A 24,303-nucleotide genomic window follows, 5' to 3' on the forward strand; every position below is an offset into this window, starting at 1 on the left:
ACGCGTGTATATTGTTGAATAGATTATCCGATTATTGAATCATTCATTCAATTTATTTTTTATGGTATCAAAGCGGGTCGATGGGATTCTTTAAAGTTTGGCAAATTTTTTAATAAAAATTCATGGCCTTTTTTTTGGAATATTTTCCAGATTTTTTTTAATTGTTTTTTGATAAAAAAAAACAATTTTGCTTTTTTGAGGGCTTTTTTAGGGTTTCGAGTTCGTGGGTGAATTCCTGTGCTGGGCAGCATTTCATGTTTTTGTTAGCGTTCTGGAGATTTTCTGGCTTGCAACCTGGAGTTTTTTTTTGCAGATTGAAAATTTCCTAGGGTTTCTGCAATTTTCGACTAAGGTTTTGACCCTTCAGTTCAAGTCAAAATTTTATTTTGCTTGCAGATTCTTGGTGGGTTTTTCGAGACCTCAACTAGGTCGTCGTCAGATTTTTCTGGGTGCATCGTTTTTCATGCCTCAATTTTTGAGTTGTCGAATCTGTGTATTCTATTTTCAGATTCTTGGTGGGTTTTTCGAGAGCTTTTATGGGTTGGTCTCAGATTTTTTTGGGTGCCTCATTTTATGTGCCTCGAATTTTGTGCCAGCAAATTTGCCTTGGAATTTAAAAACAGTTCACAATTTCTGCTATTTCTGTGGACGTTGGGATTTTTGTTGTTTTTTGGGCACCATTTATGCTGTTTGAAGTATGCAGAAAATTTTAATTTTTGGGTTTCTTCCTGTTGACGTGTATTTTGTACACTATCAAACACAAAATAAAATACCCAAGGGTACCTTATCCTCTCTTGAGTAAAGCCTCTGAATGCTGAAGATATCACGAAAAGGATCAATCAAGGTGACTTCAAGGTTCATTTCTGTAGGATCTCTATGTGTGGATAAGCTCTCTGTGGTATGATGTGATTTGCTGGAATCACAAGGGGACTTACACTTGATGACTAAACTTCTGATTTGCTTTGAATATTGCTGGAACACAAGATTTTACTAGCTTAGATTCGAAAAAAAAAGAAAAAAGATGAGGGCAAGGAAAGGATCTAATCCTAACACTAAGAATGTAAGAGCAATGAATGATCTTTGATGAAATTCTAACTAAGTCTTGTTTTGACATCCCAGGACCATCTCCACAAGGTTAGTGCGATCTTCAAAGGAAAGCTTTATGATGTTCAAATCATCACCACAGGCATAGACACCATCAGGCTGATGCATATCAATGAAGAAGCAACAATTGAAGTTAAGCTTAAGCTGAATGATTCCAGTTGACTACACAAGGCAAGTCTGCAATCAACAAACTGCTAGTAGTATGGATATACGAATTTCACCATCAATCAAGCACATTTCTTCCACTCATCTAATAACATGAAATCAAATATGAGAAGTATAGAGACCATGCAAATTATCGAATCGACCCATAAATTTCACCATTTCTTCAATGAAGTTTTATAAGTCTTTTACAATAACATCTTGGCAACAATCTTTGCCTTCTCTCTCTACTCTACTCTAATTGCTAGTCTATCAACTGACTAATTCACTATTCTAACTACTCTCTATTCACTAACTCCTTCTCTTACTACTCTCTAACTACTTTTACAAAATGAAGAGTCGGGGCTTATATAGTGCCCACAATACAATTCGATGGCTAAGATCAATTTGAGATCAATGGCCAGGATTCAATAATGAAAACCCTAATTAGGGTTTGCTACAACCATTACATAACATTTAATGCTTGACCAATGATAAAATTACATTTTAAGGACACATGTCTTCTCTGGAAAATTCGACCAATAGATAGCTGGGGTACGTACATCAAAGTTTGTGCCATTTCCCATGAGTTAGGTACATTGAATCTGGACATGCTGAGGTGGACCACACCGACTGCAGAAGTGATGACTGGGATGCCACCTCGTCTGACACTTGTAGCTTGGTAGATATTCAATTTGATGATGCTAAGAAGCTATCTTTAATTAACTCTTCTGAAACTATCTGCTTCTTCAACGAACCCTTGCTCTGACTTATTCTATCTTTGATGTGCAGGATGATTGATGTACCTCACCTTGGAGTGCTGGATTGGAAGAAGTCATTCCTAATAATGCTTGACCAAAGAAGGTCGTCCTTGTCGATGCTAGACTGGAGGAGGTCGCCCTTATCCTTGCTTGATCTTCTTTGATGATACTGAGCTGGAGGAGATCATCTTTGTCCTGGACCGGATCTTCTTTGATGGGAGTCTGCCGACTTGTAGATGCTCCTGTCCTTGGAGTCACCATCTTGATACCTACACAACATTTCACAATTAGTAATATATCTTGAAGCGTAGAAATTAGACTTAAAAGGAAGATTTAAGATTTTAATTAGGAAACTTCATGATAAATCTAGAGTTATCATTTCCTAATTAACCATGCAATACTTAGATTTTCCAAAACAAATGTCCAAAAATCAAACCTTGAACAAGAGTGTCAAGATGATTTTGCCATACCTCCTCTTGAGTATTAAACTCTAAGAAATGATGCAAAAAATGGATTTTGCTAGGCAAAATTTAAATCAAAATTCTCCCTTGGATGAATTGCACCTCCTCTAACTTCAAAAGAATAGACTCCACCCTCTTTGATCTTCAACACTTAGTAGAAATTTGCTCCACTCTAGCTAGATTTCGCTCCTCCAATTCACACTTCAACCTTTGGATTTCGCTCCTCAAATAGCTCTCCAATTTCGCACTTAGGAAAGGATGAATGAATGATTTGAATTGTGGAAAAACACCTCCAATATATAGAGCGCTCACCCCTTTGCTCCCTCTAGGCCGACTTGGCAAAAAGGAGGTTAAAAATAAATAAATTTCCAAAAAAAGGGGGGGCCGACTTGGCAAAATAAGTGAAAATAAGGCCTTGTGTGCTCTATATTTAATTTTAATTTAATAAAAATTAATTTTAAATGCCTTCACAATAAAAGTTCGAATTTTTAAGGCCTAAAATCAATTTATTAAATGCCAAAATTTTAATGTCAATTTAATCTTAATTTTCCACATGCCTCAAAATTAGCAATTTTAGCAGCCTAATGCAATTTGGAGAATATTAATTTTTAAAACAAGGCTTAATGAGATTTCATGAGGATTTCGCCCTGGACCCTCTCTGAGGGTGAGGAGCGACTTTTGATTTTTAGCCTTGAATATTCCACATTTCAACTTGAAAATCTCCTGGATGGTAAATTGATATCCCGTTAACGTGTTGCACTTTAAATTTGACCTTTTTTGTGAGGAAAAAAAGGTGAAAATGCAAATTTCGTTCTGAACCTTCACTGAGGGTCAGGAGCGATTTTTCATTTTTTGCTCAAGTTTAGCACTTTTCAACCTCCAAAACTTCTTCAAGATGTTTCAACTAGGTCCTTTCACGGAATTGCAAACTTAGCTTTGCTCAATTTTGGAGAAAAAGGTTGGATATTAGGTTTTTCGCCCTGGGCCCTCAAAGAGGGTCAGGAGCGATTTTGCAAATTCAAGCTTATCCATCTTTTGTTAGCCCTCCAAATTATCTTCAACGGGCAAAACACACCCTTCCTCATTCATTTCAATCATAAAATCGCTTTGTCCTTGCAAGAAAATTGTGCCTTTGAAATTTTCGCTCTGGGCCTTTAGAGAGGGTCAGGAGCGATTTTCTCTTTGTTGCCCAAAATTCACCATTTTTCAAACTTTCAAACTTTCAAATGCATCCAGTAACGTCCAATCTTCTCTCCGGGAAACCTTGCACAAAACAAGTTAACCAAAATTAGCGAGAAATAAACTTGAGCAACATTTTCGCCCTGGACCCTCAGCAAGGGTCAGGAGCGATTTTTACAATCTAGGCTAAATTGCTCAATCTTTTAGTTTCAAACCACTTCACAGGGCAAGGTAAGATCATTTTCAAGGCCAGGAACAAGGTTTCAAGTTCAATCAAGGTGGCAAACGAAGTTTATAATGAATTTCGCTCTGGACCCTCAGCAAGGGTCAGGAGCAAGATTCGCTTTGGACCTCCTGAGAGGGTTAGGAGCGTAATTCGCTTTGGACCCTCAGGAAGGGTCAGGAGCAAAATTTGACCTTTTGAACTCTCCGTCAGGATAATTTTATGGAATATAACATTTAAGTATAAGTGACTTTTAAGTTATATTCCATATATACTTTCAGGATGTTTGAGAGTGGTTTCAGACCTCCAGGAGCTATATTGCAAAATCTAATTTTTGGAGGTTTTTCTGTTTCTAGACTTAGTCAAATTTCAGGATCAAGACATTCCAGACTTTGCAAAATTTCAGGATCAGGACTTTCAGACTTAGCCAAATTTCAAGATCAGGACATCAATCAAGCCGGACTTGCTATCCATGTGATCCCCTTGGCAACACTCAAAATGCAAAGGCTAACGGACAAAACCCTAAAAGACCTAGAAAACAAACCCTAAAAAGCAAAAAAAAGCAAGGGTCCCCATTTGCAATGGGGCGATGTGTGAAAACGTCACAACACTTCCAAACCTTGAAATTTGCACCTTGGAATTTGTGCCAGAATTCTCCTCCAAGTTTCAGATTTTTTGTGCAGCTGCTTCAATTCTGATTTTTGAATCAGATTCTTTTGTCTCATGCTTTCACTAGGTTGACCTTGTTCAACCTCCATTTTTGTGATGGCATCTTTGACTAACATCATGTTGGAACACAAACAAAAGTTCAACAACTGTCACAACACCTGGAAACAGTGCATGTTCACGATATTTGAATATCGTTGCCTTGATCAGATTGATTTAGGCCAGAACTCGTCTTACAGGTCCCAGGGTTTTCACGATTTTTTCTTGAAAAATTGTCTGTCTGTTTTCTGATTTTTTCCACAAAAAATCATGGGAGGGTTTTCACGATTTTTTCCTCAAAAATTGTTCGCAGGGTTTATAATTTTCCCTTAAAAATTATCTCATCTGTAATCCGCGATATTCGCATAAGATTTTAGTTATCTGGGTTTTACCATTTTTTTCCACAAAAACGATGATTTGTAACCTCAGATTTCTTGGTTTTTCGATTTTCTCCTCAAAATCGTAAATTCTCTTTTCGAGGGTTCCTATTTCAAGGTTTGACGGTTTTTTCCTCAAAATCGTGCTTTGTTGCAGTTAGTTTGGGTCGCACCTGCCAGGGCGAACATCTGCAACCGTGGTATCTTGCAGTCAGTTTTGGAGTTGATACTCTTCTGCAAAAGGGTTTGTCAATTTTCCTCAAAATCATGGTTTCAATTTTCAGTTTGGTTACCCAACGTTAGGTTGGATGGATTATGGTATTCTTGGTCATTAACACTTTTCAAATCCAGGGAGGGTCTCCACTGCAGCAGAGTGTTCTTTTCATTTGTGATCAAAAGACCTGCAGTGTCTTCTGTAGGGTAGTTAGTAGATAGAATGACCATTAAGGGAGGGTATTAGAATATTTAATTATATTTTAGTCACCTATATTTAGTTCCTTGTTTAATGGTCATTTAGCTTTTTAGTTAATTAGCTTTTAAGCTTTATTTAGCATTTAGCTTTTTCTTTTTAGTTAATTAGCTTTTAAGCTTTATTTAGCGTTTAGCTTTTTAGTAGTTCACTTTAAACGACTTGTTCTTAATTTAGAACGTCGTCCTTATAATCTCTTTATATACGCTTGGATACTGTTGAATAGATTATCCGATTATTGAATCATTCATTCAATTTATTTTTCAGCCACCAGGTCAAGGATTACATACTGATTGCAACCTTCAACTTCATGAAAACTAGTTGGACTTTCATGGGGTACTCACAAAGATGTTATATTGCATTGAAGATTTCAATTCACCTCTATTTTTATATCAGAATCGCCCCCACCACCACTCCGCCACCGTCCCCCTGTCGTCCCCTCACCATCCCCAAATTGAGGCACTTGGTCCCCTAGTCCCCGAAACCCATCCCCGTTGTAGGCATCTAAAAATGGTCAATGCTTGCGGTGTCATACTTTAATATGTCTGCATTACATTCTTTTAGGGTTTTCACATCTTATTAACATTTCTTCTATGTCACACACTTGATCTTTATCATCTATCAACATCTTGTCATTCTTCTGCACTTCTTTCCCCTTCGATTGCATTTTTCACATTTGCAATTAGGTCTTGTCAATATCATTTTCAAATTGCAATCTTTGGTCGTGATCATCTTATCATGTCAATTGGACATCGTCAATGCTAATTGATGTCGGATTAGGGTTTTGTCCTCGGTCATTATCATTTTCAATCATCTTTGATCAATTATCATCATTTTCGATCATTTTCGATCCCTTGTCAATTGTCGATTCCTTATCAATTTGCGACTAGTCTGTCATTGGTCTTTTGTCATTGATCTTTGCCAATCAATATCGACTCTTTATCAATCATCAAGTCTTCATCATTTTATCATGATCGACCTTATGTCATTTTCTTCAATTTTGTCATGACCTAATTGACATTCTTGCATTTCTAATTTTTCTCCTAGGGTTTTATGATTTATTCATTTAATCCTATTTGACATTTCCCTTCTAGGTTAAATAAATTCATTTATCCTAGGTCTCTTTTGTCACAATTAAATGTTTCATTTAATTGGCTAATTGTCCCCTTTGTGAATTAATTAATAAATGAGAATTTATTAATTAATGTTACCTGATTTCCTCATTTCTATTTTCCTAATTTTTCTAATTTTCTAATTCCTCTTTTCCACCTAATTTTGCTAATTTTTCAAAACTAATTTCCACCTAATCAAACCCTCTCTAGTTGCTCCTATTTTTATGCTTCCTTTGTCATAAGTTGGAAGCATGATTCTCTCATGTGTCATAAGTGTTGACATAGCAACATGTCATAACACTTGCCTTGGCATTTAGTCTTCTCACATTGCATTGGAAATGTGTCATAAATCATGACATAGAAGGTGTCATAGCCTTCTCTTTTCAATCCAATTTGCCATTTTCAAATCAAATTGCTTTTCTCATCTCCTTTCATGCTAATTTCACCAATTTGCCTATAAATTGGTCTCTTTCTTATTCTTTTTCAACCACATCTCAAGTATCCTCATGTTGTCAATTTCGCTATCTTGCTTGCCTTTTGCTCTCAGTTGCACTTGTAGGTGAGATCCATAACACGTTTGGAGGAAAAAGAGAAACAATGGAGGTCAATGGAGAAGACATTAGCATTGGTTATGGTTTGCGCTTTTGATGTTTGTTTTCCATTCTTCTATTGTGTTTATTACAATCAATTTCATAGCTTGTTATGTTTTGTGGTTGCATAACTCTAGGCTTTGATATGTTTTCCAAATTCCTAATTACACTTGCATCCCTTCATCAGGAAACTCCATGGAACATTGGAATTTTGGAAAATAATTTTCAAGCTCTTGATGATGTCATCAATAGTAAATTTGGGATTTCGAGGTTTTGAACTCTTTCAAAAAGAAAAAAAAAATAGAATTTGAACCATGATTGTTTGTTTTACTTTATGAGATGTATAGTCTACCTATTGCTTTTAGATTATGCATCATTGAGCAATGCACCATGGAATTTTGCATTGTTTTCCTTGCCTTGACTTTTGAGCTAAGGTTGACTTTTGTTTTTTTGTCTACCAAACATTGGATGCAGAAATCCCAAATTCAGCACTCATTCTCCATGCCTTAATTTTGTGAGTGAAAGATGTGAGGATAATGAATTTGACCTTGCTTTCCATGCCTTGACTTTTGAGAAAGGGTTTTTTAGACCTAGGATTGAATGTAGGGTTAGGAGAAGAGAGGAACCATGTTGTATTTGTGGAAACGAGGATGTCCCAATATTCAAATGCTTAAAAATGAAATTTCAACTAAGAAATTGAGATCTTTGCTTGCATTGAATGTTGATGTGGAATAATGCAAGACTAGTACTATGATCGTAACATGCATGAAAGCTTAAGTGGAATTGTGCAAGATAGTGCATGATGTTTCTTGTGTTGAAACACTACATGGACTCATACAAAATGACAATCTATTTCCAATGCTTACAAGTCCTTTTCCTATTTTCCATCGAGATGTTGCTTCCTAATATGTCCTTGTCACTTCTTACTTGAGTGTGATGTGCCAAGTCATTGCTTGATCTTGGCAGTGGTTAAAACATCTTGTGTATTATCAGTTGGAGGCCTTATTTCTTGCAATTCATTATGTACTTGATTTGCAATGTGTATGTTCTTGGTATGGAGGCCTTATTTCTTGCAATTCATTATGTACTTGATTTGCAATGTGCAAGTTATTGGTATGTATGATGCCATGATATGTATCATTCCCCATATTTTTATTACATGTGTGTGTATGATTGCCAAATCAACAATCTCACAATTCAAAGGTGTGGACCTAAAGGTTCCACATGGTTGGTTGGCACCAATCCACTATTGGGGCTAGCCAAATTCATGGATGTGCCTGGAGAACATGCCAAAATTACTTTGTCAATGACATGGTAGACCTTGAGAATGTGCATTTAACAACTTCCATTACTCATTGACTTGATTGTAGTGGAGCCATAATTGAGCTTGTAATATGTCGTAAGTCATCTACTCTTGGGATGGAAGCTTCATTTGTAGTCTTTCAGTTATTGTTTTATGTTGTTAGATATTACATTTTGAAATGGAATATTATGTTATGCTCATTCTTATATGTTGTGTAGATGTAATTTTCCTTCCATACTTCGATGATATTGATATCATGATGCTCCTTGCATAGTTATGCTAGAAACATGAGTTCATGTTTTACCTTGTTTCTTGGCAACCACATCCTTTTTTGGAGATCTTGTTCAGCCAATATAGACCCCATAAGCACTTTGAAAGTTTAGTTCGAGTCATTTTCACACAACGTGATAAACAATGAAGTTATGCCTCATTGTTTACAAAAACAATACTTGCTAGCTTTTGACTTGTAAACTTTCTACAAGCTGCAAATTTGAGTCTATGGTCCAATTTACATGGAGCTTGGAGTTCAAAGTTGTATTTCCCATGACAATTAGAATTTAGCCTTGGAGTGAGATTTTTCAAGGTGTCGAAAGCTTCTTTCACTCTGAAGTCTGAGATGCATGTTGTTATTTCCCTACAAAGTCCAAGGTGAGAACATACCAAGTCAAACTTGGCCTGAAATTTTCATATTTTGCAAAATGTAAATTAGACCATAAAGTCTAAAATGCACAATGTAGATACTCCAAGGCCCTATTGATGTGTGTTTTATGCACATACGAACACAGAATAAAATACCAAAGTATTTTACCCTCTCTTGAACAAAATCACCTCAAATGCTAAATATCTAATCAACTAAGACGGTCAATTCTTGACATGTGGGTAACACAATGGCTTCATGGGATATGTTGTTTTCACTCGAGTACTTACACAATTGTTTGAGTTTGTTGAGCTTATCATATCATGGATGTGGAATAGGATATGCTGATGACTTAAGATTTTGCACTTCGCGTTCAATCTATTCTAACAAAGATTTCTAAAAAATAGAACAAAAGGAAATAGGGTTTAGGAATTTCTAATCTACAACCTAGAATGCAAGAAATAGTGAACGATTTAATGGAGTCCAACTAAGCAAGGTCTCACCATCAAATGAACAATTTGACACAAGCTTAGTGCAACCATCTAAGGTAAATATCATAGATGTTCAAATTATCACCATCAAAACAATGCATAAAAATGGATGTGCAACAATTGAAGTTAAGTTCATATAAAATTTCAGTTGAACACACAAGGTTAACTTACAATCAGCAAGAAGCTAGTGGTATAGGGATTAAATGGATTCCACACAAATGCATTCAACAACTCACACAAGGTTAACTTACAATCAGCAAGAAGCTAGTGGTATGGATTAAATGGATTCCACACAAATGCATTCAACAACTCTTTCATTCAATCTAAAATGCTTGAAATAAATTCTAATCTAAAATGCTTCAAATAAATTCTAATCTAACTTGGAGGCAATGAGAACCACAAATGCATACAAGACTTAAACAAAATCACCAAACTTCAATGATCGTATTCAAATTTGCAACATGCAGACAACAATTCTCAAAAATCTCTCTTACAAATGAGAGGCAATGGGGTATATATAAGGTCTCAAAAGAAATGAATGGCCAAGATTTCATTTAGAATCAAGGGTCGAGATCATGCCAACACAACCCTAAAGTTGCCCTAATTAGGGTTTACATCAGAAAGGAATCCCCAACATGTGATCCAATGGAATGACGCCTAGTCATCAAATAGGGAATCGTCTAGAAGATTTCGGCCTACATTCCTCTCTCTAGCAGCATATTCCAAGAATCTAGCCAAAACTGAATCTAATTCCTCCATGGTAATGCTAGGCAAAGCCTCCTGCTGAACATGAATCACATCCAACGCATTAGAACAAGCATCCAAAATACTCTCCCAATCCGGCATAAGCTTCTGCAAACTATGGACATGGATCAGCAAGAAACCAAATCATCAATTTGATTCTTTGAAAGTACATGAACTTTATCTTATCTCTCAACTCCTCTAAGTGTAGACCGCTGGAAGCACTGACATCTACCCCTAACAATTCTTCAATGGATGTAAGGATTTTAGATTGAATCTCCTAAATCAATCCTTCCATCTTTGCACAATCTCTTTGTGCATGCTCATAAGTAGATTTCCACATGGCCAATGAACAATACCAACCCTAGAAATCATAGATATCTCTCTCATGCACAACAACCTCATGAATCAACGAGGACATTGGAATTTTATTCAGCACCCTAAGGCGGGGATGGTCTTCTCCTGTATAGGCTGGAAATCATCCCAAACTCCCTCTAAATCTTGTATCCTGAATGCGAGCATCGTCGTCCTATCGAATGCCTAGACAAACTGAGTTAGGAAATCATCCACCTACTTTGTCACATCTTCAATCCATTTACCAAACTCTACATGTGTATTCCTCGCTGCCTCATGATCAAAATGAAGTCCAAGATCAACTGCGATAGGCGAGACAAAAGTGGGATCTTCACGCCTTATCCCTGCAATATATTCCTTACGCTTATGTTCTCTTCCCGATAAATATTTTTCTTCTCGATCTCCCTATCCAATCTTGCATTGATCGCCCAGACCGTATCATCGAGTTCTTGGAAATCTTGCGTTTTTGTAGTCTGTCCAAGGGCAATCGAAGTAATTTGGTAATCCATGGGAGTAGCCGCATCTTTAGTCACATCACCCATCGGGATAGCCACTTGTACAATCCGCATACCTGTTTCATCTCTAGCAATATTTGAAAACATCTTAGCCTTCTTTGGTTCTTTCTCCTTATCATTCTTGGTTAAGTAGTCATCAATGTCATCGATAGGTTGTGTATCTATCATCTTCTTCCTTTTCTCCATGCTCCACAACAACCAATCAAGAATGGTGGAAATTTTCATCCCATCATGAAGACACATCTCCCGATCAAGTCCCCTCAATGCTGAGATAACATCATCATCTTCCTCCTTTTCTTTAGTCAAATCATAAACATTATTGCCCAAACTAACCTCCAACTGGACAGTGGGAGATCCTGGCTGCTCTTCATCTTCATGTCGTAGTGTCGATGTTGTTGTAGCATGTAACTCTTGAATATTTTCTAGCCAAATCATTGTATTGGAGCATTGTTCAAATTCTTTGCTCTTCTCTAGCACATCTACCTCCTTCACTAATAGGGAACTAAGGGGAGATAAAGGAGTGTTGGGTTTTTTGCTTCTTCTTCTTTGTCTGCTGACTAACTATCTCCTTTCCCTTTGTCTTGGATTCTCCAGGCATACTCTTCCTTCGTTTAGGAGCATGACTCTCCTCATCTGCATGAATCCTCACATCAATAATTGTTCTTTGATCATCTTCAAGAGAGGACTCCTCTTGTTTCATTTTCTCATAGGTGAAGGAAACACCCATATCTATCAATTTGTTCATATACGTGTCTACCCATTCTCTGGAGAAATCAACAACTTCTCTCATAAGCACATTCAAATCCACTACTTCTGGTTGTGACAAATTAGGCAAAAGGATGGGTTTGCTCACTTCGTTCTCATACTGCGGATGAGTATGATCACTATCATCAACTATTTGGCCTAAAATGAGAAAAAGTTCAAATGTCCTCATGAAATCAACTGACATTTTGGACCACATCCTCTTTCTTACTGCTTGTTCATCCATGAGATCAGCCCAGTAATCCTCAAGGTCAACCCTCAATGTCAACCTTATGCATGAATCTTTCTCCCTAGATCCTTTCAACACTCTTATGTGGATCAAATCTGTCTCTGCTCTTGTAAGTTCCAAGGCGATAAAATGCAAACTCATCAATCACTGAACTAGCTGCAGCGATAGCGTGGCACACCTCCAAAGTCTTCCCTATTGCAATAGGAAATTCATCCCTATTACGTGCTTCTCCTTATGGATGAAATCAAATTTCAGAAGTTGGCTCACCACCTCAAGTAGGATTGTTCAATCTATAGGATACCTAGGAAGTTTGTAAGGTGTGAATCAGAATCCCTGAATCCGCAAGTATGTGAAGGTGGGAAACTATATGTACCACAATCCATATTTCTCAACTAGCTATGTTGCCACTTTGGACAACCTTTTGTGGATTCTGCCCTGCAACATTCTTGTAATGTACATGGTGAAAGCATCGTTCACCCTTTTGTAGTCTTCAATTCTATGCATATCGAGTTGTGGATAGCATTCATAACTTTTGTATTGTCCTGGTCCATTCCTGACTTTGCCTTTGCATATTAATCCCTTGTATGTGACAAATCTTGCAAGTATGTATAGAAGATAGGAAGTCATGTCGAATGACTTAGTCTTCTCCATATTCCTCAATTGAAAATCTAGATTGTCGCTAATAATCTTTGCCCAATTGATCATTGTTCATCTTGTACAATCTTGGATAAAATAAAACATCCATCGTTCAAATAAAGCACCCTAAGGCATCCCCATCACTCGATTGAGCAGGAATATCTGGTCATTGTATTCATCCTTGAAATCTGTACACATAAGTCTCTTAGGTGCCTTGGAATGATTAGGCTTTGGTTCAATCATCCATTCTTTGTTTACAATTATCTTGCATACATCTACCTTCATTTTATATTTTTCTTCATACTCATCCGTTGTTCTTTCTTTCATATCTGCACTCTGAGGAATTCCAAATACTTCCGCAATTGGATCCTCAGTGAGGTAGGCAAGAGTTACCCCTTTGGGAGATCGAATCATCCTGGAAATTGGATCATAATGCCTTGCACACTCCAGATGAAGCTCACTGCACTGTATGGATTGAGGAAACCCGACGACGTGGTATATGACACTCTTCATGATATTGGCGGAAAGGGGAGAAGGAATCTGGTTCTTCATTCCAAACATTCTCTACTGCATTCGCTCCATGTTTAGGAATTCCATGTTCGTATCAATGATTCCCTTCCATTGGGAGGACAATTGGGAATCCGGATAGAATTCCTCTTGCACTATCTTCAATTGTTCTTTCCTCACACCGATTCCGGATTTAGACATGGTACCTGTACGAAACTCGAAGTCAATATCATGGAAAATTATGCAAATAGCCTATTTTTAGAATTGTGTAAGTTCTGATTTTTCATGATTTAGACAAATTTAGGAACTAAAATCAAGAATTTTATCCATATTCATCATGAATTCTGAAAATAAAATGAAAATTTGACAAGAATAGGGTCTAAAACCCTCATAAAATCCTAAGTTTCAAACTTGTATAAGGTCTGATTTCAAAATAAAGTCTGAAGACAAATGTAGCATACTCGAAAAAATATCAAATTAAATGTCTGGAAGTATACCACAAATCTGGAATGCTTGGAAAAGGGTGTGAAAGGTCTGATTTTTTCACTTTTCAATGTTTGAAGACACCCTTCCAAGGTCAACAATGGCTGCCCAAAGTCTGAAGACAACCTGCAACTTATAAAGATCAGTCATTTGGAGAGGTTGCAGTCATTGGAAACACTTGTATTTGATGAATTTTACCTTCCCAAAGTGAAGATGGCCAAGTTTGAGCACAAGCAAAAGGCTGGAAGTAAATAATTAAGTCTGAAGACAAATCTGGAAATGGTGTTTCAGACTTATATCAGCAATGGGAGCCTCACCAAATGTCCCCAAGACTCACTAAAATGACTCCCAAACAAAATTGCCTAAGTGTGGGATGGCTGGAGATGAAAAGTCAAGTCTGAAAATGTAGCTTCCAGCCAACAATGGAGTTAAAAGTTAAAACCACTTCCAGCCAAGGCATAAAACTCTGATCAGAATGTAGTTGCAGCCTTCAATCAGCAATGATGCCTAGTAATATCAAGGAAAATCGCCCAGAGTGTGGAGGAATCAACCTCCCAAACAAAATCACCAACATCCAATAATGGAGCCACCAAACAAAAATCGCCAAATGTGGCAAAATGAGCCACCAAACTTGTTGTAGCTACCCTTAATGGCAGCGCCCAAGTCCAATTGGGCAAATAAGCTCTTCAAATCTGCAACTTCCTTCAAAAATGGTGTCAAAATGACACTTGGACAAAATCACCCAGCTGGAAAACCTCTAACTTGCCCCAAATTTGCCACTTTACTGTCACAATCAGCACTTATAATATTATTTTAATGCTGGTAATGCTGGGCGGGCTCTTTCAAACTAATTTTCAACTTGTCAATTCGCCAAACAAGCAATGTGGGATAAAACTTTGCCTTTTAAACTTGCCTGGGGAAAATCAATTTGCCTTAGGAAAATATTTAATCATTGCAAATCATTAAATAATTGTTTTTGATTATCAAATAATTGTTGCAAATACAAAAACAATTAAATTCAACCCCGATTGAATTGACTTTTATTCAAACTTCATCAAATTTGGCTAGTTGGGGAAAATCGCACCATGTCTGGATAAAAATCCACATTAAAATTCCTAATAACTTATCACAAAATACACTTGGGGAAAATCGATTCCCATCAGGATAAAATTCATGCATAAAAATCACTTCAATTCATCCAAAAATCTGTCCTGTGGAAAACCGTGGCTCATCAGGATAAAAATCCATGTCAAAAATCACTTTATTTCGCTCATTAAGTCCAAAATTCACCTTTTGGGGAAAATCGATCCCCATCTGGATGATTACCCAAATCAAAATCATCATAAAGCACACTTGGAGGAAATTCGCCACCTATCAAGACAATTATCTACACTAAAATTCATCACACTTGCTCACAAACTGACCTAAGGGAAAATCGACCTCCATCTGGATAGGCAATTTCATCCGCATTAAAGTTCATACTTCAGTCTGGGGAAAAACATGGGTCATCGAGACAATTTCCAACACTTTGACAAAATTTGGGCCCCCTGGTGGAAAAATGTGGTCCATCAGGACAGTTGGGGGAAAATCACCCTCCATTAGGATTTTGAGTAGGGGAAAATCATGGGCCATTTGCTCAAAACTGGGGGAAAAAGCCCCTCATCGGGATTTTTGACCCTTAGACTTCAATTTAATGGATTTCCATCAAGAATTTAATTTTTTCCCCACTCAAAAACACTTAAGACATGTCAAATTTCATCATTACGCATCAGGACTTAGCCAAATTTATCAAAATTTGAGCAAGAAAATAAGAATTTTATCAAGACAAAGTGCAATTTTGACTTGAATTACCTCCTAGGAACACGAAAATAACCTCTAAAGGACCTCTTGACGCTTAGGCACAAAAATATCACCGACTTGAACATACTTTAACTCAATCACGCTCAAAAATCCAAACTTCGACAAAATTAGGATCACCTAGACATTTAACATTTTACACGCATTTGATCCTATTCAAAATTCAAAAACCCTAATAGCACTTAGGCATTATCATATCAAAACTTGAGACTAGAACACTTGAAAGCTCAAAATTGCCATCTACTGCCAATACCCTAAACTAACATGACATAGAAAGCAAGAAAGAGAGGGTCATTGTTTGCAATGGGGTGATGTGTGAAAAGGTCACAACAAGCCCAAAGTCATCAGTTGGCAAGGTGTTCACTCAAGAATCGTGCACAATTGTTATTAGCCGAAGATACAAATTTACCTAGTGTAGTTTGTTTCAATTTTTCTTGAATCTTGAGATGCCAAGAGAGAGGCTTAGTAGGCAAGTTGCACGGGTTCATAAGTTGGCATGGGAACCCCAATTCTCCACAAAAACTCATTGCTTGAGTTGATTACAATGTTTTGGCCTGTGGAGGTTTAAGTCTTCCACTTGTGTCACCATGTGTTGTGCATTGGTGTGTGTGCCAAGCATGTCACACATGATTCTATGACAACTCATGCACAAAAGAGTGTATTCGACTTGTTCCATGTTACTCTTGAATCACAAAATATTTGTTCTTCCTATTTTTTTATTATTATTGTCTTGGGTGTAAGCTTGGATCGTTACAAGAACTTAGTATAAACCTTTTCCACAAAAACTAGGAGGTGCACCCTCTCAACCCAACAAATTCCAAGGGACAAGGCAAACATTTAGAAATCAGCAATCAGGGTACATGACCTGCAATGAGTTGCAAAGAAAACAGCTATGCTTCAACTATACAGAACATTGGATCTAGCATGTACGTGCTTGGAAAAAGGACAAGTCCATTTGATCAAGGTGTATTCAAATGACAGGGGGGAGCTTGAGTCATGTACAACAGCACGGAGTGTGGAAAAGGATGAGGTCTCACCAACAAATATAGTAACTGAAGCCATACAATCACCTGAAGAGAGAATGCAGCCAGCTACTATTGCTTTTTTGTTAGGGGCAACAGGGTACCATTCTTTTCAAGTTAAAGGAAGGATTGGGAGACAAAACATAATGGCACTCGTTGATGGGGGAGCAACCCATAACTCAACTAATCTGAATGTGATGGCACATTTCAAATTGATAGTTGATGAGTTTGCAAGGTTCGAAGTGGCAATTGCTGATAGTTTATTCATTGGCCTGCAAGTAGGTGGTCCAGCAGTCTGCTATACCAACTGAAGCTATTTTATTCACCTTAAAATTATTTTAATTCACTTTAAATTATATTTACTATTTACTACATAGAAAAATATTTAAATTATATTGTATCTACATTGTTTATTTTTCCCTTGTACAATTTTTTTATTCACATCTAGTTTTTTATATTTAAGTTTTAACTTCTTATCATTGTTCAAAAAATCATCAAATAATAAAAACTAATAAAATATATTTTTTTAAAAGAATATTGTAATTAAAAAAATAGTAGATTTTTTTTAAATATCTTTGTTTTTATTTTATATTTATATATCTATCTAAAACTTATTCTAAAACTTATAATGTTGATGAGGGTATTATTTTGTTTTATATGATGTTTATTTTAAAAATATTAAGTTTATAATTAATATTAATATTTTGACACGTGAATGGTTATCAAATTTGAGCTAAACGATAAAAGTTAACATTAACATACTCATACCATTTCACTCCACCCCTCGCTGCCATTGTAGAATGCCTCTTGGCATTAATTATGTACTTAATCAACAAGGCAGGTGTAGAAATGGATCCAATCAAGGTGCAATCCATCCAAGAATGGCCTACTCCAAGGACATTGACACCATTATGAGGATTCTTGAGTCTTTGTAGCTACTACAGAAGGTTTATTAGAGGATTCTCACAGATAGCCTCGCCATTGACAGAATTAATCAAAAGGGGTGCTTTCCACTATTCAATAGCAGCACAATGCATTTGACAATTTGAAGAGGGTAATGTGCATTGGCCCCATTCTCGCAATATCCAATTTTGCATTACCCTTTGTGGTAGAGTGTGATGCTTTAAGAGAAGGTCTATGAGCTGTTCTTATGCAAAAAGGATGACTCATATCATTTAAAAGTCAAAAATTATCAAAGATTAAGTGTAATTTCTCTGTATGTGATAAGCAGATGTCAGTAATTATGCATGCACTAGCTACATTCAAACAATATCTGTGAATGTCTTGTCGTTCATATGAACCACAACAGCTTGAGGTTTTTCTTATCGCAGCATGACCTCAATGACAAGCAACAAAAATGGGTGAGCAAATGACAAGCCTACGATTTTGACACTAAGCACGTCGAAGAAAAGAACAATAGAGTTAGTAGCTGCGCCCTCTTGGAGACCTAAATACTTAGAACTCGAGTGAAGTAGCTACAAAACTGTGTATGGACTGAATTCTGGTGCAATGAAAAGGTTTGCCTGAAGAGGATGCTACTTGGGCTACTGATATCCTAGATCAACCAGCACTATCTTGCTTGAGGACAAGCAAATTCAATATAAAGAACTTGAAATGTCCCCTTCTAGACTAGACACACAACTTTCAGTTATCAATAGTCGGATGGACTGAATACTAAGTCTTGGTCGGGAATTAAAGGGGAGTAAATATTTCAGTTAGTTTGGTCTGCCAGTTAGGTAGTTACTTAATAAAATCAGGTCTGCTTTTGTTTAGTGAACTTATTGCTAGATGTACCTGCAGTATTTCTCAGCAAAGGGAGGTCGAGATGGATTAGTTAGCTGTCATAATTTGCAGGGGTTAATTGTTAGTTAGACACCTCCAATTTTGGAAGTGATTGCCATACTTGAACATCACATTAAAAGGAGAATACAAGCAGTGCTGGGAAAAAAGGGAGATTATCTTTTGAAATCAAAAACAAGAAACCTTCTTGTGAGGGTAATGCAGCTTCAGCCATTGGTGCCTGGGATGAAAACTTGCAGGTGCAGTTTACAGCATGTACTGAGGACAAAACCACAAGCAGCAATAGTAATGAGCACAGGACATGAGAAATTACTTGTGATTTACTATCATGTTGGCAGATTTCTGAAAGTTCAAGAAGTTAATCAAGTGTGCTGAGTATTCCCAGTAAGTAGTTAAATTTATAGCTACCTCTGACGTATGTGCCCATTCACAAGTCAAATATTAAACAAAAAAAGTAAAAGATTACTGCAAGATATTTTTGAAGGATTATAGTAAGATATTTGTTTTTAGGCATATTCTGAGTACCTTGATCAAAGTACTTCAAATGTCTGTGTGACAATTGCTAGAGTTATTTCAACTATACATTTCAGAACACAATTGGATACACCGGATAAATGACAGGGTATGACGGAGGCACCCAAGTATCCAATTACTACATAAATGATAAAAATTTCAACGCAACATGATACATTTCCATGAAATATCAATATAAGAACCCATTTCAGATACATTAATAGAGACATGAAAAAGGTACTTGAGTATCAAGACGCTTGATTAGCAACTTAAAGCACTTTCAGAAAAATGGCACAGCAGAGGATTTGTAAAATCACCCATTTCGCAATCAACTGAAACAATCAAATATAGGTAAATCAACTCTCTTTACAGATGGTGGGTTGCCTGGCCCAACTCAGAATCATATCATAATTATTTTACCAAGAAATAACATAATTCCATCAGGCCATGGTCTACTTGTGTGTTGCCAGGCTTTTTGTGTAAAAAACTCACAAATGCGCAGCTCAAAGCTTATAAGCCATCCAAACACATAAGAAAATGTTAAGTGATCAAGAAAATATGCAAGTTTTCAGATTTTCAAGGTATCTCACCCTACTCCCACAATAGACAAACTGTTTGAATAGGTGCATCTCTTCCAATTTCCCAACTATGATGTAAAATCAAAAGTGTTTGACTACACCATATATTTAAATTAACATTCCTGATGGAGAAAAACCTGACAAGCACAGCAGCAAAATCTAGTATAGATTCCCTCTACCCAAACAAAAAGCAAATACTCTTTGCTGAGTACGTGCCAATATTTATTAGACATCCTAGAAACTTCAAAAATATATAGATGCAAATGCTAAATAATAATGGTTCTCATGGTATTGACTTGACTGCAAATCTATGGAATATAAAGAGCTCTATCCATGAGATTTTCAGCTTTTCCCGGATATGTATTTACTCTCATATACTATTTTATAGTCTTATTTCAGACAATGCGATTAAATTCTGGCAGATTTGCTTGTACCTTCCAAAAATAGCAAAAAAGGTATGGTATAAATTACAGATTAAGTGTGGGTGCCATTCTCAAGCTCATTTTTATTTGTTATGGACACTTTAGCTCTTAGCATTATGAATATAGCCGTTGCAATCCCTCTTGATGCAGTCCTGTAACAATTCAGAAATGGTTTATCTGTTTTGGGAACCTGTTTGGATTAAATTATTGCGGAGTCTCTCTCCTCAAGGACTTATTTTTACATACATGTTTTCTATTCTCAATGATAAAAATAGTGCCTTCGATAGATGCCAAAATTTTATACAGAAAAAAATAAACCTAGAAGCCAAATCAACCAAAATTCAAAACTGCTTTAATTTGATTTTTTCAGCTTGTAAAATATAAGATTAATCTAGTTAAATCTAAAAAAGTAGCATTCAAATATTCTAAGGATCTTACAAGATACACCACTCAACAGGTCAAGAATTGTACTCTGTGCACAACTTAAGTGCCAGATTGTACGCCAAACACAGCAGCATTAGAAAAGAGTACATATAGAAGAAAAAGAAGACTTGAAATATTAATAGGTGCTATTGTGCTCATCACTTCTCTAAAAATATCCCTACCATTTTTTCTTTAAAGATTTTACAAATTCTGCATAGAAATAAAAATGGTATTCAAAAAATACTACCATAACAAACAAGGGTGAAGAAAAAATGGACACACTCTAGAAACACAGAAATAGCCATTTTAGATTTGCATCAAAAATTGTATTTTTACGTAAACCCACAAAATCCTAGTAACTTCATAAAGGCAAAAACAACTTACTGGATGTCTAAATGCACAATGTGGATTCAGACAATTCCCATTAAGCCAGTACCAGCAATGCCTTGGATTGATCCTTGCATTTTCACTGTGTCGATATTCACATTCAATTCCCTGCATTAAACAACACGCTAATTTAAAAAATACAGAAAAGTTATCTCTCCGAGGCATCAAACTAGGTGTGTGCAATGCTCCTTTTCTAATTGCACATCAACCAAAAAACTAGTAAGAATTCAGGAAGCTCTCAAAAACGCTGGGTCCAGAGGGATGTGATCAAATGATAATTGGGCTCGCTCTACAGACGTGATCTAGGTTACTCTTCAAGCATTGCCTATGTTTAGTTATTTTGCATAGTACAATCGCACCCCACACCGTGTTAAAGAAGGAATATAACCACACCTCGAATTTTCACGAAAGCACTCACATACATTGCCCTGCTTCCGGGGATAATTCGGCCTTCTAAGCCCTTAATCTGTGCCGTACCCCGGCTAAAAAATTCTCTCCATAATGGAGGGGGTAAATTAGAGAACCAAATAAAACTCCATCCTTACCCATCCAAAAGACCAAATCCCCATAGATAAAAAAACGTTGTTTACAAAGCTCACTTTATAGTTGAATTGGCTAATAACAGCAACGGTTTACGCTAAATCCAAAAGGGTTCCAAAGTTTTAAATAAATATGGGAATCTTTAACAATTAAAGATGCAGGGTTCCAAACATCCAAATTTTCAAAAACCAAAAAGGATACTCTAGTCTGATCGCAATCGGAGCCAAGTTCCTTTATATTTTGTGGGTGCAAATAAAATTCAGCTTGATAAGAAAGCGAGCAGGAGTTGTAACTAAATAATAAATAAATTGACAGATATAAACGCAGTCTATATTAACAATAATACCTTCTTGCAGGTCAAAGGGGATGCTAAGAAATAAACGCAGTCTGTATACCGCTTCTGTGCTTCCTCCTCCATGGCAGCCGACCCTTCCTACTTACCGCATCGATAATGATTAAATGGTTTCTTAGGGACGAAGAACTTTGCAAGCACTAGACCTTATGGGCTTCTCTATTGCCATTCTGGTAGTGCTTGTTTACATACCTTCTTCAGTCCTAAATATGTTAGCAGCGAAGGCAAACAGACATCGGTCACATGGACAGCGCCTAAGTTCCCTTCACATGAAAGATGTTTATGCCACAATCATATGTTAAACCTGTCCTATGGGGTATTTAGTTTGCTCCTGTAATTACATTTAATGGAGGCTTGATTTTTTTGCCTTGATCTTGAGGTGGGAATGACCTAAAGAATCTAGTTACTGTTAATGGGATCTCTTAGTCAAGATATGTAATAGAGGAGCTAACATCAAAAGAAATATGAAAATGAATATTAGTTCTTTTGGTTTTTTACGTTTGATCTTGTGAATGTTATTAAAATTTATTCATTCATTGTGTTATTTTAAAATACTATGATTATGTTGATAGAGAAATTTTAAATAGAAAAGGTCAAGAATTTATGTGATATGTATAAATGTAAAATACAATCTAAAATGTAGAACTATCTTTTTTATTTATTTATTTTCAAATAAAAGGGAGTAAAAATTTATTCAACTCAAAGAAAGAATTACAAAGCAAAAGGTCACATGCCCACCAAAAGACAACCCACAAACATCAAGCAGAAGTCCCTATAGGAACCCCACAAAAGAACTAGCGTACATTTTCATATCCTCCATAATTAATTTCTTTACAGTTTCAGAATATCTATGGGGACAAGAGTCTCCATCCCACCTTTCTATATTCTCATAAGCTCATTTAGCTAGGCAATTAGCCACTTTGTTCCACTCTTTAGGAATATGACAAAAATAATTATATTCCAGAGAATGGCACAAGCTCAAAATCTTCCTAACCACTAAGGCTAATTGGCAATTAACTCTGTCCAACCTTTGCTCATTCAACATATCCACCACAATATGTAAATCAGATTCACAGTTTTATTTTTTTTCAACCAAGGGAACAACCTCTTCAACTACATAAAGAATAGCCAAAGCCTCCATAAGATTATTAGTATGTTGCCCTTTATAGATAGAGAAAAAACAATGCAACACCTACATCATTGTCCCTACCAATGCCACCAATCCCTACATGTCCAGGATTCCCCCTAGAAGAACCATCGGTGTTTATCTTCATAACTCCTTCAAGAGAAGGAAACCATCAACCGTCTTTATGAATCTTCTTTTTGGTCTATCATGATATTTTACCTACAGAAGAGCTAGAACCATAAACATCTGAATTCAAATTCCTTATAATAGTCAAATCACTAGGATCCACTATGATAGAAAGATCACATTTTATTGTAATAGTCTCCTAGACTCTACAAATGATCTTTCCCCACAAATGAGCCCTCGCCATTTTTGAATCCTGAAAGATCGTTCGATTCATTTCTAACCAAAGATGCTAGATAATGAAAGTAGGACCAATAACCCAAGCAACTCGGAGAAAAGAGGTCTTAACTAGAGGTCTACCCAAACTCTCTCAAAAACCAACAAAAGATGTGGCATGAACACAAGCATGATTCCATGCCCCCCACCAAAGGTGTCAAATCTCCCTAGAGTAAGAACATTGAAAGAAAAGGTGTGAAGTATATTCTTCACTATTGTTCCTGAGAACACATATAGAAGGACAAAATTACCTTTTTCTTTTATTTATAAAATATAAATTAGTTTCCTTCACAATTTGTAGTTTATTTCTGAATAAGAGAAGGTTAAGAGTGAAAATATAAACTCAATTACTATCACAAATGGTGACTCGTTTATGTGTAAAAAAAATACGAAAAGTGAAAAGGTCTTGATATGTGAACTTCCATCATTTCATGTCACTTGAGTCGATCCAAAAGTTTCTTCCATTCTCTACACCTACTCTCACCATTTCATGTCACTTGGTGTTTCTAATTGAGACTAAAAATAAATACATAATTTTAATAGATGTTACAATCAATCATACACTATCATCCTAGTATAAAACGTGCATGTATCTCAAAGTCAGTTATAAAATAAAATAAAAATATAAAAAACATGGGAGAACTAAAACTCAATGTGAATGTAGTTCCTTAAACACTCCCCAACTCTAATCCTTGACTTTCTTGGCATTATTTAAAGTTCATAAAAGAAAATGTCAAAATAAGGAAATGTTGGAACTTATACAATGAGGACTTACAAAGTTAACAACTATCATAGTGAACAAAGTGAAAATGTGTCCTCTAAAGACATAAAATAATATTTATAATTATTAACTAATCAATTAATTAGATAACAAAGTTAAGCAGATCGATTCAACATATTTATTATGACTCATATTTGTTAATTTAGAATTTTTCAAGTATTTTATATTTTTTTCGATTGTGTTAAAGGAGATCTTTTTTCTCCTATTCATGAGTTGAATTAATTTTGATAGTTCATATGAGTCCAAAATACTTGCTAGCTTTTGATTTCATATAATGTGACTATTTTTAGAGAAAAGTAAAATAGGTCCACAACTTAGATACA

General features: G+C 36.1%; 1 protein-coding gene across 2 annotated transcripts in view; it reads right to left on the minus strand.

Annotated features, from left to right (window-relative positions):
* The window catches only part of LOC131062615 (zinc finger CCCH domain-containing protein 19), a 47,081-nt gene extending 25,073 nt beyond the window's left edge, over positions 1-22,008 (minus strand). For both annotated transcript variants that reach the window (XR_009110913.2, XM_057996320.2), the window contains exons 1-2: positions 21,669-22,008; positions 20,780-20,890 (exon numbers count right to left, since the gene is read on the minus strand). Coding sequence is in view for 1 of the 2 variants with exons in the window: in XM_057996320.2 (XP_057852303.2) it covers positions 20,780-20,890; positions 21,669-21,740 (183 nt within the window). In the remaining variant the exon portion in view is untranslated. The remainder of the gene's footprint in view (positions 1-20,779; positions 20,891-21,668) is intronic.
* Between the last annotated feature and the right edge of the window lie 2,295 nt (positions 22,009-24,303).

Source organism: Cryptomeria japonica, chromosome 6 (genome assembly GCF_030272615.1).
Source record: "Cryptomeria japonica chromosome 6, Sugi_1.0, whole genome shotgun sequence".
Classification (NCBI taxonomy): domain Eukaryota; kingdom Viridiplantae; phylum Streptophyta; class Pinopsida; order Cupressales; family Cupressaceae; genus Cryptomeria; species Cryptomeria japonica.